Source organism: Theropithecus gelada, unplaced genomic scaffold (genome assembly GCF_003255815.1).
Source record: "Theropithecus gelada isolate Dixy unplaced genomic scaffold, Tgel_1.0 HiC_scaffold_15779, whole genome shotgun sequence".
Classification (NCBI taxonomy): domain Eukaryota; kingdom Metazoa; phylum Chordata; class Mammalia; order Primates; family Cercopithecidae; genus Theropithecus; species Theropithecus gelada.
The window spans coordinates 408-17,922 of record NW_020257524.1 but is presented as its reverse complement, the minus strand read 5'-3'; the positions used below and the strand labels follow the sequence as shown (position 1 = coordinate 17,922).

General features: G+C 56.8%; 1 protein-coding gene across 3 annotated transcripts; it reads left to right on the top strand.

Moving 5' to 3' along the window:
* Positions 1 to 453: 453 nt before the first annotated feature.
* On the top strand, positions 454 to 16,912 carry LOC112616999 (D-2-hydroxyglutarate dehydrogenase, mitochondrial-like). 3 transcript variants are annotated; one of them, XM_025373730.1, is made up of 8 exons: positions 454 to 532; positions 969 to 1,377; positions 7,283 to 7,340; positions 8,279 to 8,418; positions 9,332 to 9,525; positions 10,438 to 10,606; positions 15,677 to 15,820; positions 16,649 to 16,911. In XM_025373730.1, exons 2-8 carry the CDS (start codon positions 1,062 to 1,064, stop codon positions 16,879 to 16,881), a joined length of 1,254 nt encoding a protein of 417 aa, XP_025229515.1. In that variant the 5' UTR covers positions 454 to 532; positions 969 to 1,061; the 3' UTR covers positions 16,882 to 16,911. The 3 variants fall into 3 exon arrangements, with proteins under 3 accessions (XP_025229515.1, XP_025229514.1, XP_025229516.1); XM_025373729.1 differs by lacking the exon at positions 454 to 532 and having other exon boundaries at positions 551 to 1,377; positions 16,649 to 16,912; XM_025373731.1 differs by lacking the exons at positions 454 to 532; positions 16,649 to 16,911 and adding an exon at positions 14,553 to 14,631 and having other exon boundaries at positions 551 to 1,377; positions 15,677 to 15,770.
* Positions 16,913 to 17,515: the final 603 nt, after the last annotated feature.

Below are 17,515 nucleotides of genomic sequence, written 5' to 3'. Positions count from 1 at the left end.
AGAAAACACCTGCAGGAGGCAGCTGCCCCCTAAGCTAAGGCTGGGGGCCCAGGAGGGGTGGTCCGTGCAGGAGCTGGGGGAGGGAGGCCGCTGGCGAAAGGGGCGCCCCCTGGGCACGGCCTCGGAGGAGCGGGCCGGCCCCCAGGTCCCTCAGTCGAGCCCCCGTACCGGGCCTCGTTCTGGAGAACGCTCCGGCTGCTGCTTGGGCGTCTTGGGCTGCGCTCAGCCTAGTCCCTTCCCTACCTGAAGGGAGGAGCCCGACAGCCTGGACGCCGGAGGCCCTCAGGGAACGCAGGACGAGGGAGCGGCGATTGACCCTCCGATGCCAGTCGGGGCGGGGCTTGGACGGCGGGGCGGGGCCTGGAGGGCGGGAATGACGAGAGGGGCGGGACCCGTTAGGAGCGCGGGGCGGGGCTTCGATGGCAGGGCGGAGCCGTCAATGCGCAGGCGCGGCGTCGTCCCGCCCACTCCGGCCTAGCGGTTCTGGGCCTGCGGCGGTCGCTGAGGGTTGGAACCCGGGACGTGGTCGCGGGTGCGTGCGCGCGGCCGCCCGGAGCGCTCGGCTGAGGGTCCCGGGCTGCGGTTCCACGGCGGGTGGGGGTCGCGGGGCGCGATCTCGGGCGCCGTCAGCCAATCTGTGCCTGTGAGCGGGGGTAGGGGCGGCACTGCAGCTCGTCACGTGACTGCGTGGAACGCGCGCGCGTCCGCGGGGTCCCCTTGGGGGCGAGCGTGGCGGCTTGGGGTCCGGGGCAGGTCCCGGCGAGGCCGCCGCGAGCCTGCGTGTCGCTAAGTCCAGGCCGGCTGCGGGGGCTTCGCGCGCTCGCGGGGTTGCGGGCCGGGCCGGGGGAGGGCCCGGGTGCTCGGAGCCTTCCCCTTCGCTGCCCTCCTGCCCCTCTCCCTGCTTCTGCAAGCGTTTTTCAACTTGTACAATGTGCATAAAACGTGAAATTCCCCTTGGCCATTTCCAGGCGCGCAGCCAGCAGCTCCCGGCCCTTGCCCCCCGGGCCCTGAGTACCGGCCTCGCCCGGAAGGAGGAGCCCGAGGCCTCCGTCCCGGCGGCGATGCTGCCCCGTCAGCTGCTGGCGCGGCCCGCGTGGTTGTTCCGGTGTCCCCCGGGGCCGCGCGGGGCCTGTGCCCCGGGAGCCGCGGGTTCTTGGGGTCGGCCGGTTGGCCCCCTGGCCCGCAGGGGCTGCTGCTCCGCCCCCGGGACCCCGGAGGTGCCGCTGACCCGGGAGCGCTACCCCGTGCGGCGCTTGCCGTTCTCCACGGTGTCTGAGCAGGACCTGGCCGCCTTTGAGCGCATCGTGCCCGGCGGGGTCGTCACGGACCCGGAGGCGCTGCAGGCTCCCAACGTGGACTGGATACGGACGCTGCGAGGTGGGTGAGGCTTGGGAAGCTGCGGCGGGGCCGCGTCCCTGCTCTCCTGCGCCTTCTGGTGGAGGCTTCAAATCGGGCTGAGAACGAGCTGGGTCGGGGTGCCAGCCCCTGGCTGCGCTGAGAGGGGCGTGTGCACCGCCACAGGCTGCTGGAGTAAAGGACCACGAACGTGTCGCTTAGAACAACCCAAGTTTTTATTTTTTTATTTTATTTTATTTTATTTTTTGAGACGGAGTCTTACTCTGTCGCCAGGCTGGAGCAGTGGCACGATGTCGGCTCACTGCAACCTCCGCCTCCCAGGTTCAAGTGATTCGTCTGCCTCAGCCTCCCTAGTAGCTGGAACTACAGGCGCCCGCCACCACGTCCCGCTAATTTTTGTATTTTTAGTAGAGACAGGGTTTCACCATGTTGGCCAAGATGGTCTCGATCTCTTGACGTCGTGATCCGTCCACCTCTGCCTCCCAAATTGCTGAGATTACATGCCTGAGCCACTCCGACTCCGCCCGGCCAGCAACTCAACTTTGTCGGGCGCAGTGGCTCTGCCAGTATTCTCAGCTGCCCTGGAGGCTGAAGCCAGAAGTTCAAGACCAGCCTGGGCAACGTAGCAAGACCCCCCCCCCCACCCCCACCTCTCCCCCATCGTCTCTAAAAATAAAAATAAATAAATAAATAAATAAAATTAGCCAGCCCAGGATTAAAAAAACAAACAGTAACAAAGTTACTCCAGCCCATGAGTTCAAGTTTGCAGTGGAGTGCTATCTCACCACTGCATTCCAGCCTGGGCAACACAGCAAGACTTCATCACTAAAACAAAACAATTCTCCTCCCCACCAAACCCCACAAGTTTATTCTTTAAGCTCTGGAGGCCAAAAGTGTGAAATCAGGGTATCACAGGGCTGCGCTCCCTCCACTCCCTCCAAAGCCTCCAGAGAAGGCTCCTTCCTGCCTCTTCTAGCTTCTAGTGGCCCCAGGTACCAAATTACTCCAGTCTCTGCCTGTTTTTCATACAGGTTTCTCTTCTCTGTGACACTTCTCCATCTGTCTTATAAAGACACTTCTCATTGAATTGAGGGCCCACCCTAATCGGGATGATCTCATCTCAGTACTGTCAACTTAATTACACCTGCAAAGACTGTTTTTCCTGTATTTTTTTTTTTTTTGAGATGAAGTCTCGCTCTTGTTGCCCCGGCTGGAGTGCAGTGGTACGATCTCGGCTCACTGCAACCTCCCCGTCCTGGGTTCAAGCGATTCTCCTGCTTCAGCCTCCCAAGTAACTGGGATTACAGGCGCCCGCCTCCACTCCTGGCTAATTTTTGTATTTTTAGTAGAGTCGGGGTTTCACCATGTTGACCAGGCTGGTCTTGAACTCCTGACTTAAGGTGATCCACTCACCTTGGCCTCCCAAAGTGCTGGGATGACAGGCATGAGCCCTGGCGCGCAGCTGGACCATTTTTTCTTTCTCTTTTTTCTTTTTTGAGATGCAGTCTCGCTCTATCGCCCAGGCTGGAGTGCAGTGGCGCGATCTCGGCTTACTACAAGCTCTGCCTCTTGGGTTCACTCCATTCTCCTGCCTCAGTCTCCTGAGTAGCTGGGACTACAGGTGCCTGCCACCATGCCCGGCTAATTGTTTTTGTATTTTCAGTAGAGACAGGGTTTCACAGTGTTAGCCAGGATGGTCTCGATCTCCTGACTTCGTGATCTGCCTGCCTCGGCCTCCCAAAGTGCTGGGATTACAGGCATGAGCCACTGCGCCCAGCCCCGTTTTTTCAAATAAGGTCCCATTCACAGGTCCTGGGGCATTGGGAAGCGGACATATCTTTTTGGAACCCACTAGGTAAGATGAAGGGCTCCTGGCTGGCCACGCCTGCTCCTCTCCTCCCACTGCACTCCTGCCCACTGGCTTACAAGTCTGTGCATGAATGAGGAACTTCTCAGCCTCCGGGGCTGGCACTTCCTTTTGGTAACAGTGCCCAGTTTTCTCTTATTTTTATTTTATTTATTTTTTTGAGACTGAGTCCTGCCCTGTCAGGGTGGAGTGCAGTGGCACAATCTCCGCTTACTGCAACCTCCACCTCCTGGGGTCAAGTGATTTTCGTCTGAGTCTCCTGAGTAGCTGGGACTACAGGCCTCCGCCACCACAGCCAGCTAATTTTTGTATTTTTTTAGTAGAGATAGGGTTTCACCATGTTGGCCAGGCTGGTCTCGAACTCCTGACCTCAGGTGATCACACACCTCGGCCTCCCAAAGTGCTGGGATTACAGGCATGAGCCACCACGCCTAACCCAGTTTTCTCTTATGAAATGATTGCAGGCTGGTGTGGCAACTCACACCTGTAACCCAGTTCTGTGGGAGATCACTTGAGCCCAGGAGTTCAAGACCAGCCTGGGCAATATGGTGAGACTCTCTCTCTACAAATAATTAAAAATTAGCTGGATGTGGTGGCGTGTGTCTGTGGTCCCAGCTGCTTGGGAGGCTGAGGTGGGAGGACAGCTTTAGCCTGGGAGGTTGAGGCTGCAGTAACTGTGACGGTACCACTGCTGTCTAACCTGGGTGATAGAAAAAAATGATTTCTGAGATAACATAACCTACGTGCTACACAATTAAAAAAAATCAACATGGTGTTCTTGCTAAAATAGTAAAGTGAGGTAGAAGAGAATTGGTTGACTCTAATTTACAACAAAATGATACATTTAAACCTGTAGCACTGGCACCAGGTCCTGGGGCTGAACGTAGGGTGTGCTGTCATTGGGAAGATCTGGAATTTTTAAAATCTTTTGTTGTTGTTGTTTTGGCCCTTGTAGAAGATTAAAAGTATTAAGAACACTCAGAGTTTCCAGACCATGTAATCTGGGAGTGCAGTGTATGTTAAAACAGTTCAGAAAGTTAGCAAGTTGAACTGGGGTCTAGGCTCAGATAATGGAAGCAGCTCTTTCCCTGCAGAAAGGCCGGGAGTCACTGGAAATCACTGGACCAATGGTCACTACGTAGGAGCTCTCTTGAGTGGAACGGCCCCCACCCTCACCCTGCTCCCTAAATAAGGATCCCTCTGGGGCGATCTCAAGCTGCAGCCTTGAGCGTCCACCATGGCCCAGGGCCTGCAGGCTCATGAGTGTTGTCCCTGGAGCCAGGTGAGGATGGACGCCCACTCTGGGCTTGACTAAGTCAGGCCCCAGTCCTGGCTCAGCACTGCTGCCTGGGTGACCCTAGGCAGTTGACCCTCAGTGCCTGCCCTACAAAATGGGGCTTGGAGCCACTGCCTTGGAAACACCATGTGGGTGAGTGGGGCAGGAACCTAGCGTGAGCCTTGAGCACAAGGCTTGGATTCCCGTGCTCCCAGCCTGCACAGAGGCCAGCACCCTGGGCTATGCTGCTGCTGCCCTAGTCGGCAAGGGGGCTCTCCCAGGGCTTGCAGGAGTGGGGTGGAAGCTATAACTGAGATTGAGGGGTGGCTACACTATTCCTCTCCCCTGCCTTGCCTGAGCCTGACTGGGCAAGAATTGGCTGTCCCCCTGGGACCCCTCTCTCCAGTCAGCACCCTTTTTGGATGTCCGTGGCCATGGACACCCTGTCTTGCTGCAGGGCCGCCCCTCAGTGTCTGTGTGCGCCTGTGGGAGGGCACCTTCCTCTGCATCCTGCTGCCCGGAGTTTGGTGAGGGCAACGCTGAATTTCACTCATCTTTGAGTCCACAGGTTTGGTCCTGAATGTCTGCTCAGTAGGTGTTTACTGAGGTGAGGCTTAGTTGTTGAATTTTAGATGAATTGCCCCTTAGTGTGGCTTGCTTTTGGAGAGAGAGCGTGTCTAGACTTCTGAAAACTCATTAAGCATCATATTCAAAAATCTAGACCATTTGCTCCGGATGGATGCTGCAGATGTTTAGTGAGCATGCCTGCACTGGCGGGAGGGTGGGGGCTTCGCGGTGTGAAAACAGGCTGGACCCTTGCGTCACCTCTGGCGGCTCTGCCCCCACGGCCCCCTCTCTCTTTGTGGGGCTCCCATGGTTAACACTGGACCACTGGGAGGGAGCCGTCCTTTTTATCCTTCCCATTAGAAGGTAAACATCACAGGAGTGGGAAATTCTGTCCTTCTGTCCGCATTCTGTGTCTGGAATGCGGCCTGGCCTGCATTCTGGGGCGCACTCATGTATGTGTTGAGAACCCTGTCACAGGTGCGTCCCAAGTGTGCCCAAGTCGAAAGCTTTGCCATGAGTCCTGGGGCTCCCGAGCTGAGTTGGGGACAGGGATGCAGCGAGCGCAGGTGCCACAGTTCCCTCAGGTGGTGCGCTGAAGTGTCGGCCAAGGCCCAGGCGCCCAGCAGGCCCCTCTGCAAACATTGCTGGTTTGATGAAAGAGAGATTAAGTGGCGTTCCGATAAGAAAAGTAAGGTGGACACCACAGCCTGGTTCTCAGAGCTCCGTGAAGAGGTGACAGGCACCTGTGACTGCACCTGCTGTCTGTCTGCAGCCCCCATCACCTGGGAAAGTCATCTCAAGGAAACCCAAAGGCAGAAAGACACCAGCTCACTTGGGGCAGCAGTGGTTAGCAACACTGGCTAACTAGCTTAGAGGGCTCCCATTGGTCACATCCAGGCACTCAGCAAATAAGGCAGCCAAGACTTACAGCCCAGTGAATAAAATGAGAAGCCGAAAGCCCTCATCACTGTGAATAAGCAGCTACGTAAACATGTCAGTGGGAGTGAGGGGAAAGCCCTCCCTTGTGGCAGAGTCAGCTAAGAGGCCAGGCGCAGCGACTCATGCTTGTAACCCCAGCCCTTAGGGAGGCTGAGGTGGGTGGATTGCTTGAGGCCATGAGTTCAAGACCAGCCTGGGGAACATGGCAAAACCCTGTTTCTACTAAAAATATCAAAATTAGCCGAGCGTGGTGGAGCAGGCACCTGTAGTCCCAGCTACCTGGGAGGCTGAGGTGGGAGGATCACTTGAGCCCAGGAGGTTGAGGCTGCAGTGAGCTGTGATTGTACCACTGCACTCCAGCCTGGGTGACAGAGTGAGACCCTGTCTCAAAAGAAATAAAAGGAAATGTAGGTGGACGATTGGATTTAGGAAAATCACTCGTTGGCAACCATCCTAGTAACTGATTCAGTCTAAGATAATCAAAGATGTTAATGGGTGAAGCTTGAGGAGCGACAGGATGTCCACAAGGTCTCAAGTGTCTGCGTGTGAGGTGCACACACATCACGAAACGAAGTGTGGTGGCGTGGCAGGAGGGAAGCCTGCAGACAGCCCGTTACCATGGAACCGAGCTGACCTCACCACAAGTGGGTGGGCAACCTCAGAGCCGCCAATGCCTGGCCTGTGGGACTCTCGTCCATGGGACCAGCCTCACCCACCTCTGCATACTGCCCAGTGCCCGGCCTGCCACCTCCCACGTGGGACCTAGTTTTGGTTTTTTTTGAGACGGGGTCTTGCTCTGTCACCCAGGCTGGAGTGCTGTTGCGATCATAGCTCACTGCAGCCTCGACCTCCTGGGCTCAGGTGATTCTCTCTCCTCAGCTTCCCAAATAAGATCACTGTCTGGGGGCTGGGCATGGTGGCTCACGCCTGTAATCCCAGCACTTTGGGAGGCCACGGTGGGCAGATCATGAGGTCAGGAGTTCAAGACCAGCCTGGCCAACGTGGTGAAACCCCATCTCTACTAAAAATACAAAATTTAGCCAGGTGTGGTGGCAGGTGCCTGTAATCCCAGCTACTCGGGAGGCTGAGGCAGGAGAATTGCTTGAACCCGGGAGGGAGAGGTTGCAGTGAGCCAGGATCGTGCCACTGCACTTCAGCCTGGGCAACAGAGTGAGACTCCGTCTCCAAAAGAAAAAAGCTCACTCTGGGGAGAGCGCCCACTTGCCTCATCTGCAGCTCCCCCCACGCTGTCTCACGGGGTTTCCTTCCTGTCACAGGCTCTAGCAAGGTGCTGCTGAGGCCACGGACCTCGGAGGAGGTGTCCCACATCCTCAGGTGAGGTGGTGGCGCCCGGCTCCCCCAAGTCCTTCTGTGTTGCCTGCCGGTCATTTCCTCGTGGAGCCTGTGGGCAGCTGGGGTGACGCGGTGCGAAGCCAGCCGATGACATCTTGGTTTGTGTGTCTCAGTGTTTGTTCTGTGGTTTTTAAGTGCTATATCAATGCATCTATGGTGTGTAATCATTTCCCCCCATTTGGCAATGCCCCTGCACATTTCTTGGCACCGTCTGTAACAGCAAAGATCCTCCCCCATGGACACGCCACAGGGTGGCACTGGTCTCCAGGTTTCCATGATTGTAGACAGTGCTTTAGATCATCCTCAGCAGGTACTTTGTGGCAATTTGCACTTACTCTGTTAAACTCCGTCCCTGGGACTTGCTGCCTCCAGGGTTTATTTAATGTACGTGGGCAGATTCCTCTCTCCAGGTCAGGGAGCTTTGGTTTCTCCAAACCCTTACACGTTGGGTGTGCTCAAGGCTTTGGGGCTTTGCAAAGGTGCAGACTGGTTGGGAGGGAGGTATCCTTGGGCACACATCTGGGGGATGACGGGCCAAGGCTGGGGAGATGCAGGCAGAGGGTGGAAGGGGGTGGGGGCAGTGCGGTCGAGGAGCCCTGAGCTGGGCCCGCTGTGACCACAGTGTGAACGGGAAGGATGGGAGCGGGGTGTGTAGGACGTTCTGTCCTGTGCGGGAAGTCTTTTAGGACATTAGAATCGGGGCCTCCACTTCCGTCACCCTGTGCACGGCTCCTGGATTGGCATCTGTCCTTCCTCAGAATCCCTCACATGCGTGGGCTGGGGAGGAACCGCCGCCGGGGCTGCAGGCAGAGCAGAGTAATCAGGATTTGGGGTCAGGCACTGGTCCTGTGGCGTGTCCTTGGGGATGGTGGCGTGGGGGTGGGGACAGAGCCCCGATGTCCCTCCTGTCCTCATCCCAGGCACTGCCACGAGAGGAACCTGGCTGTGAACCCGCAGGGGGGCAACACAGGCATGGTGGGTGGCAGCGTCCCCGTCTTTGACGAGATCATCCTCTCCACTGCCCGCATGAACAAGGTCCTCAGCTTCCACAGTGTGTCTGGTAAGCCTGTGCTGCCCTTCGGGGCCCAGGTGTCCCTCCTGGTACTGGTGGAATTCTTCCTTGCCAGCGTCTGCGACTCACAGTGCTTGGGTGGGCGAATGAGTCAGGGACGGGGCTGGGGAAAGAACCAGCATCTGTAGCCTGGCAGCCCAGCCCCACCTCACCTGGCCCCTCCAGACATGCCTGCTGTGGGGTCACTTTGATGACGTATGGTGAGGGCTGTCACTCTGGTCCCTTCTAGCTCCAGCCCGCTCTGGAGGTGTGTGCGGTGCAGAGTGGCAGGCAGAGGGGATCCTGTGCTCACATGGCACGGCAGACCCAGGGCGCCAGGGCGTGGCAGGTGTGAGGGGATCCTGACCCAGGGCGCCAGGGCGTGGCAGGTGTGAGGGGATCCTGTGGTCACGTGGCGCTGCAGACCCAGGGTGCCAGGGTCTTGCTCTGGAGCTGGGCCTCTCCCCACAAGGCCGGGCTCCAGGCCCCGGTCACTTCTGGTCAGGCACCTGCACTGTAGGGTGTTGAGCAGCATCCCTGGCCTCTGCCTACCAGGTGCCCATGGCACCCCCAACCCAGAATGTCTCCAGACACTGTCCCACGTGCCCAGGGCCAGGATCCGCCCCAGCCGAGAATCTTCCCCCTTCTGCTCCTTTCCAGGAGCATGTGTGTGGGTGGGAAGTTTTTCCCTCTCTTTTCATGTCACCCATTTTTCTTTTGTGTCACTATAATCGTAAAGGTCCTGTTAGGCCCGGATGTTTTCAGCCTTGGGCCAGCGATGTGGGGGCGCCTCTTCTCCTCGGCCCTGGCGCTGAGGCTGATGTTCCTTCTGGGTGGCCTGTCTGTGCGGGATGGGGGTGGCCCCACCAGCCCCGGGCCCACTGGAAGTCGAGTGCTGTGGCAGCCTGGTCGCTCTCTGCAGGAATTCTGGTTTGCCAGGCGGGCTGCGTCCTGGAGGAGCTGAGCCACTACGTGGAGGAACGGGACTTTATCATGCCGCTGGACTTAGGAGCCAAGGGCAGCTGCCACATCGGGGGAAACGTGGCAACCAACGCCGGGGGCCTGCGGTTTCTTCGATACGGCTCACTGCATGGAACTGTCCTGGGCCTGGAAGTGGTGAGCTGGGGCAGCCGCTTGGCGCAGAGGTGGCCATGGGGTGTCCTCTCGCGGCTCTCGTGGGCCCACGTGGTGGTGCAGGTGCATGGGGCCCCTCGGGGTGGGAGGTCTTGGTTCCTGGCCCTGGGCCCCTCAGGGACGTGCGGGCTACATACACCCCCATCCTGAGGGAGGCCTGGCCCTGTCCTGCCCTGCCCTCCCATGATTGGGTGATTTTGTGTCCACTGCCTTGGGGCCACACGGAGAGGATGCAGTTACACGGGCCGCCGCCCTGGCAGTGGTGGGCTTCCGGAAGCTGAGTGTGAAGGAACGCTCATCCAGGGTCAGCTTCGTGACCTTGTGTCGACCGCTGTTCCTCCAGGGCCCCTCCGTTTCCCCGCACCCTCACCAGCCGAGTGTCACGGGCAGAGCTCTCTGTCCTGTTTACCCACGTGGACGAAGCAAACACAAAACCATGCTTTGCTGCCATCCAGTAAATTATGACGCTCCAGTAGCTTTTATTCTGGCCAGCCACTGATTATCTTTATTATAAATTACTTTCTTGCACTCACGAGCTGTAGAAGCCTCTGACTCCCAGTACCAGCACACAGGACATGGAGAGGCCCGCAGCTCGGGAGCTTTGCTGCCTTATGGCTGGTGGGTCCGGAGGTGGCTGGGTCCTGGGCTTGGCTCTTTTCTGCTTTCTCAATGCCCTACTCCCGGGGAGCCTCCCCACTGCCCCCAACCCTGGGCGTGCCCCCTGGGCAATGAGCTGCTGTGTGTGGGGGGTGTCACTCGTATGGGAGGAAAGTACATCCGTCAGTCTCTTGGCATGACCGCAGGCCGTTGTAGCAGTGTCACCTGGCCCCGGAGGCAACCGACGCGGTGTCAGGAGGCTGGCAGGCGGGTGAACGCGCTTCTCTTCGCCCCCAGGTGTTGGCCGACGGCACCATCCTGGACTGCCTGACCTCCCTGAGGAAGGACAACACGGGCTATGACCTGAAGCAGCTGTTCATCGGGTCGGAGGGCACTTTGGGGGTCATCACTGCGGTGTCCATCCTGTGTCCACCCAAGCCCAGGGCTGTGAACGTGGCTTTCCTCGGTGGGCTTCCTCGATTTGTGCCTTGAGATGGGGAGTTGGGCTCGAGCGTCTGCTCTGACGGTGCTGGTGTGAGGAAGGGGATGGAGGGACCCCTCCCAGGACTGTCGGTTCCAGTATCTCCTGACATCTCTGCTTCCAAGGGAATCAAATCCAGGACCTGGCTTTCCTGGTGGTCGTGGGTAAAGGTCTGGAGTGAGGCCTGTCTCTGTCTCTGGTCAGAGGACACTTCATTTCATAGCAAAACTGAGGCTTGTGTCGCATTGTGTTAGTTAAGTAGCTTGTGGTGTAAGATTGAGGGATGTGCTGTCATTTGGCATCAGTTCAGGACACCACTCTTAGTTACTGTGGGGATAAAGCTCCTGTAATGGGGGTCTTCCCTAGTTAGCCCAGATTGGCGGTCTCAGCAGACCTGCCTGCTGCCGTGTCTCCACAGGCCTGCTTTCCTCACGGCCGCTTCTTCGGTTCTCCTGGGACGTGCCTTTGTCTCCTTTCTTGCTTCGTTTGAATCGGGCGGGTTTATCCAGCATCTCCTCCTCAGGGGTTCAGAAGTCGCGCAGCCCAGCAGTCTTTGCGTGAGTGGTGGCGGGCTCACCGACTCCCAGTTCAGTGTCTTGAGCTGCCAGAAGATTGGGCAGCCCTGGAGGCTGCTGAGACTCCGCTTGTTCCCTCAGCACTTACATCTTGTGATGTGTGTTCCGTATTTAAACAATCTCACCAGGATTGTTATTTTATGGCCACTGTCTCTGCCTTCGCTCTTCTTCTGGGAGTATGTTGCAAACAGGTCCTCGTTCGTTTCCTGAGGTAAAGGTCTCCTGGTGACCACTTCCTCCCTTCTGGTGTGTCTGAAAATACCTTTATTTCACCCTCATTTTTGAAGGCTCTTCTCCGCAGGCACACGGCTGCCGGCTGTCGTTTGTTTTCTTTCATCTCGGTGGAAATGCCGCCCCCTGTCCTCTGGCCTCCTCGCTGTTGGGTACTTCGCTGTCTGTGGGCGCTGCTGTGAGGGGATTCTGCCTCTCTCCCGGCCCCCTGTGGGCCACTTTAAACATCACTCTTTTTGATCTTCTAAAGTTTTCAGTGTGTGGTGTTAGTTCTTTTTCATCTCTTTGGAATTACTGAATTTCTTAAACCTGTGACGTGGCATCTTTTACCAGTTCTAGAAATTCTTAGCCGTTATTGCTTCAGATATTGCCTGTGTTTTCCTCTCCTTTTGGGAATGTGATTCAGGATAGAACGTCTCGTCCGTCTTCTGTGTCTCTTAATCTCCCCTCCGTATTGTCATCATCGTGTCTCTGTGCTGCATTCTGCATGATTTCTTCTCATCTGTCTTTCAGTTCACGAATGCCCCCTTCTGCTGTGTTTTATATGCTGCTGAACCCCTCCATGGATGGTTCGCTCTGTCCATTGAGTTTTACATTTTGATTATGAAAGTTTTTTATTTCTAGAAGTTTTATTATTTTTTTCAAAATCTGCAATGTCACTTTTTATAGTTTTTTATTCTGGGTATTCTCAAGCTCACCATTTGTGTCTTTAAACATAGTTTGTCGTCTATAATCCCAGCACTTTGGGAGGCCAAGGTGGGTGGGTCACTTGAGGTCAGGAGTTTGAGACCAGCCTGGCCAACATGATGAAACCCCATTTCTACTAAAAGTACAAAAATTAGGCTGGGCGCAGTGGCTCACACCTATAATCCCAGGACTTTGGGAGGCTGAGGCAGCCAGATCACGAGGTCAGAAGTTCGAGACCAGCCTGATCAACAGGGTGAAACGCTGTCTCTATTAAAAATGCAAAAATTAGCCGGGCATGGTGGTGGACGCCTGTAATCCCAGCTATTTGGGAGGCTTAGGCAGGAGAATCGCTTGAAACCGGAAGGCAGAGGTTGCAGTGGGCTGAGAGTGCGCCATTGCACTCCAGCCTGGGTGACAGAGCGAGACTCTGTCTCAAAAAAAAAAAAAAAACTTTGAATAATTTTTTATGATGTTTTATAATCAGGCAATTCCATTTTTTCAAGTCTGTAGTCAGTCTGTAAAAGTTTTTTTTACAGACAAGGTCTCACTCTGTTGCCCAAGCTGGAGTGCAGTGGTGTGATCATAGCCCCTGGGCTCAAGCCATCCTCTTGAGTAGCTGGGATTACAGGTGCACACCACCATGCCTAGGTAATTTTTAAAAAATTGTGTGTAGAAACAGGGTCTCATTATGTTGCCTAGGCTGCTCTTGAACTCCTGGGCTCAAACGATCCTCCCACCGTGGCCTCCTAAAGTGTGGGGGTTATAGGTGTGAGCCTGAGCCACTGCACCAGCCTGTGTGGTCTGTTTTAGTGTCTGTTGTTCCTGCTGGTTCACCCTCCTGGCTCCTTAGTTTTTCTGTGCTTGGCTGGCTGTGGCAGTGTTCAGCTCGTTACGTTTGAAGAATTATTCGTAGGGGTTCCTAGATGCCAAAGACAAAGCACCTTCCTCCAGAGGGGGTTTGTTTCTGCTTTTGCTAGGGGGCTTTGGGTCTGTGCAGCCTGGGAGTGACCAAGTTCATAGAATGAAATTCTGTGAACCTCCCAGGCAGCAAGTCAGTGTAGGGCTGTGTAGGGCTGATCGAGGGTCATGATTTATCAGGAAAGTTTTTTTTTTTTTTTTAATATTACTCTTCTGCATATTTTTGAGATACAAGGTCTCGCTCTGTCACCCAGGCTGCAGTGCAGTGGTGCAGTCGTGGCTCGCTGCAGCCTTGACCTCCTGTGCTGAAGGGATCCTCCTGCCTCAGCCTCCCAAGTAGCTGGGACCAGGTGTGTTCCACCATGCCTGGCTAATTTTTAAAATTGTTTTGTAGAGACAGGGTCTCACCATGATGCCCAGGCTGGTCTTGAACTCCTGAGCTCAAACAATTCTCCTGCCTTGGCCTCCCAAAATGCTGGGGCCACAGGCATGAACGCCTGCGCCGAGCTCCATTCTGCGTTTTTCTCATTCTGTTCAACCACTTCCCCTGCAGTCTTCGGGGCAAGTTGGTTGGGACAGGCTTGCTTCTGGCCCTGACTCCTAAGATGTGGCCCTGTGGAGATCTCCTGGACTCCTCTCTCTGGGTGGGCTGGGAAGCTTGAGGCCAAACCTGCTGGCGGGGCAAGGGCTATTGGCCAAGAGCGGCACTGGGCTTGGTGCAGCTCAGCCCCCAGGTCAGGCTCTTCCCTTGCCCTTGACACTCTTCAGCGTGGTTTTTTTTTCTGGGACAGAGTCTCACTCTTGTCGCCCAGGCTGGAGTGCAGTGGCGCGATCTCGGCTCACTGAAACCTCCGCCTCCTGGTTCAAGCAATTCTCCTGCCTCAGCCTCCCAAGTAGCTGGGATTATAGGCGCCCGCCACCACGTCCAGCTAATTTTTGTATTTTCAGTAGAGACAGGGTTTCGCCATGTTGGCCAGGCTGGTCTCCAGCTCCTGACCTCAGGTGATCTGCCCGCCTCGGCCTACCAGAGTGTGGGATTACAGGCCTGAGCCACCGTGCCCGGCCTCTTCAGCATTTTTCTTCGGTATTTTTTGGCCCAGCGTTTGTGGTGTTTTCACTGGGCGCTGGGTCACGTGGCCTAGCCCATCACTGCTGGGTGGAGGCCCCTTCTCCTGGATCTGCCCTAATCAGGACTTGCCCTCTTCACTGGTGCCCCTCCCACCAAGGCTGCCACTCACTGTCCTCCCACCACCAACCCAGCCATCAGTTCTCATTGCCCCTCTCGCCCATTGCCTCTGGCACGAGCCTGGCCTGTGATGCTGCCCCCACACCCCCTTCTTGCCCACCCTCCACCTTCAGCCCCTGGTGCGGCTCCTCACCCCTGACCCCGGAACGGCTGGGGCAGCCCTGACTGCTTCTGCCAGACTCTCTCTGGGTGGCAGTGCTGTCTGGATCAGCGGGTCCTCTTCATCCACGTTTTCTGTTTTCTGCTCTCTGCTCTGATCCCACTCCGACTGCAGTCACCTGTGTGCCGCCTGCCTGTGGTCCTGGGAGCCCGAGGCCAGCCCCGCTGCCGCATCCTGCTCTTCCTGCCTCCAGGTCTCAGAGAGGAGTCACTCGCCTCTTTGAGCCGCACCCACATCTAAACCGTGTAGAACAGGCCCCTGTGAGGATGGCCCTGGGGTCCCGCGTGCTCGTGGGCTCAGTCTGGCTCCCCAGGGCCCTCTGGTCAGCCCTGGCTCCTGCCCTACTGCAGCTGGGGCGACTTCCCACGTGGCACTCTTGTCCCACTTCCTGGGGCTTCCCACCCACTCTGAGCAAGATGCCAAGTCCCCACCGCCAGACCCTCCAACACCACCGACACCTGCAGCCACCGCCAGACCCTCCCACACCACCGACACCTCCCACACCCGGCCCTCTGTGCGTCTGCAGCCACACCCCATCATGGCGCTTGGGTCACAGGCCTCGAGGTGTTCCTGTGTCACCCAGTGCAGGTGTCTGCCTCCAGCCTCTGCACTTGTGAGACCTTCTCTCTGGAAAATTCTTCTCTGATATCCACGTGCCTTCACATTGCTTCCCCATCTCGCCCTGAAAGATGGGCAGGGCCCCCCTCCTGCTGCAGCATCTCTGGGGCTGTCCACCTGTGGACACCCACTCAGTTCCTTTCCATCTTTATCCTTGAGGGTCGGCTTCCCCAGGGCAGGGGCCTTGCTGGTAGCCCCCCAACTCTGGAGCACCGCAGGGAGCTCAGGGTGTCCGGTAAACGCCTGCTGGATGAGGTCCTGAGTGCAGGGAAGACCTGAGTGCTGACTGTGTTAAGAGAAATGCAGCCGTTCCCAAAGGCTGCCTGTTGCTGGCCCTGTGTTTGCAGAGTTCCCAAGATATACCCGCTCTGAGTCCCACTGCTGCTGTCTCAGGTGCTGTGTGGTTCTTCGGCGCCTTCCCCTCCTGATGCTGGTGGTGACACCAGACGTGTACCTGCCGGGTGAACCCTGGGCTGTTTCTTGCAGTGCCAGCCCTTGCACTCCTCGCGGCTGCCCAGCTCACCCTACATGAATTGGGCTGATGTTGCTGCTTTGAAGGGGGACTTGGGTGGGCTGGGCTTGGCTCTGTGCAGTGCTTGACGTGCTGTGACCCGTTTCAGGCTGTCCAGGCTTTGCTGAGGTTCTGCAGACCTTCAGCACCTGCAAGGGGATGCTGGGCGAGATCCTGTCTGCATTTGAGTTCATGGATGCTGTGTGCATGCAACTGGTCGGGCGTTATCTCCACCTGGCCAGCCCGGTACAAGGTACTGACCCCCATGCAGGGGCCAGCTGGTCCTGCAGCTCCTTCTGCACCTCTGGACACATGGGACAGCTCAGAGGCCCTAGGGGATGGAGGGTCCCTGGGCGGATCGTGGAGTGGCTATTGGGCTCGTGTGTAAGACAGCTGCCCTTAACATATTTAGGACAAAGAATAGGGTGCCCTGGTCCTGTGTAAGGTTTGTAGTTACACAGATTTCCTGATCATCTGCAAGAAGGACAGGAAGGAACTAAGTGGCTATTTTTGGTGAGTGGGGAGAGTTTCTTTCCATTTCTACTTTTCTTTGTTTTCCCACGTTGCTTTCTGTAAGCATGTTTTACTTTTATGCTGGGAGAAAAGCCAGTAATTTTGTCTGTGGAGGGATAGAGTTTCTCACTGTGGCCCAGGCTGGAGTGCAACGTCACGGTCTCGGCTCACTGCAGCCTCCATCTCCCGGGTTCAAACGTTTCTCCTGCCTCAGCCTCCTGAGTAGCTGGGATTACAGGCGCCCGCCACCACACTTGGCTAATTTAGATGGGGTTTTGCCATGTTGACCAGGCTGGTCTCGAACTCGTGATCTCAGGTGATCCACCCACCTCAGCCTCCCGAAGTGCTGGGATTACAGGTGTGAACCACCATGCCTGGCCAAAGACAACTTTTTAAACCTCCTGAAAGTCAGCTCAAGCGGACAGCTGTGTGCTTCGCAGGCTGCCTGGGTCCTTCTTGGCCTCGAAAGATCAGTGGTTGCTATCACAGCCATTCCGCCCAAGCAGCCCTGATTCTTGCCCTGGAAACCGGAGCCTCTGCTCACTCTGCTTTCCTTACTTACTTCTAGAGAGTCCGTTTTACGTCCTCATCGAGACTTCAGGCTCCAACGCAGGCCATGATGCTGAGAAGCTGGGCAGCTTCCTGGAGCACGCACTGGGCTCCGGCCTGGTGACTGACGGGACCATGGCCACCGACCAGACGAAAGTCAAGGTGCCCCATGTTCTGCTCGCAGGTCCCCTCTCTGTCCGTCAAGTCCAGCCTTGTCTCGGGATGCCTGGAAGGGTCATTGGTGCAGCCTAAACAGTGTGGGATATGGCTGAAATGTGACTCGGTTTCATGGCTTTAAGAGAGTAGCCTCTTTGGATGGAAAATGTATTCCTGGTGTCTAGGCCATTTTCATTAATATTTAAAAACTACTTCTTCCCTGCCATGTCCCTCCCCAGCCCCATGCTGTGGGAGGAGCACGGGGACTGCGCCATTGCCAGTCCCCCGCAGCCTGTGGTTCAGCGGCCAGTCAGCGGCAGCTGTACCTAGAGTTGTGTGGAATGAGTGGAGGCAGGAGGAACCCCTGGGGCTGTGGAGGCTTAGCCCGGACCCCGGGAGTCCTAGGGTGGGCAGTTTTCTGGAGGAAGGGGCCTTGACTGTGTTACCAGATTATTTGTGCTTTTGGACACCAAAGGAAGGAGGGGCAAGGCCTGGGGCACTGAGAGCCCTTGGTCACCGTCACTGTGGCCTGGGCAGTGGGAGCAGCCCTTGGTCACCATCACTGGGGCCTGGGCTGTGGGAGCCGTCGGTCATTGTCACTGGGGCCTGGGGTAGTGGGAGCCCTGGGTCACCGTCACCAGGGCCTGGGCAGGGGAGGAGCCCTTGGTCACCACCACTGGGGCCTGGGCAGTGGGAGCCCTTGGTCACTGTCACCAGGTCTTGGATAATG

Excerpts from the sequence above, each read along its gene's own strand:
- LOC112616999 (XM_025373729.1), top strand. The coding sequence starts at position 930 with ATGTGCATAAAACGTGAAATTCCCCTTGGCCATTTCCAGGCGCGCAGC. Across the intron at positions 7,341-8,278 it reads GAGGTGTCCCACATCCTCAG|GCACTGCCACGAGAGGAACC; the intron begins GTGAGGTGGTGG and ends TCCTCATCCCAG. Across the intron at positions 10,607-15,676 it reads TGTGAACGTGGCTTTCCTCG|GCTGTCCAGGCTTTGCTGAG; the intron begins GTGGGCTTCCTC and ends GACCCGTTTCAG.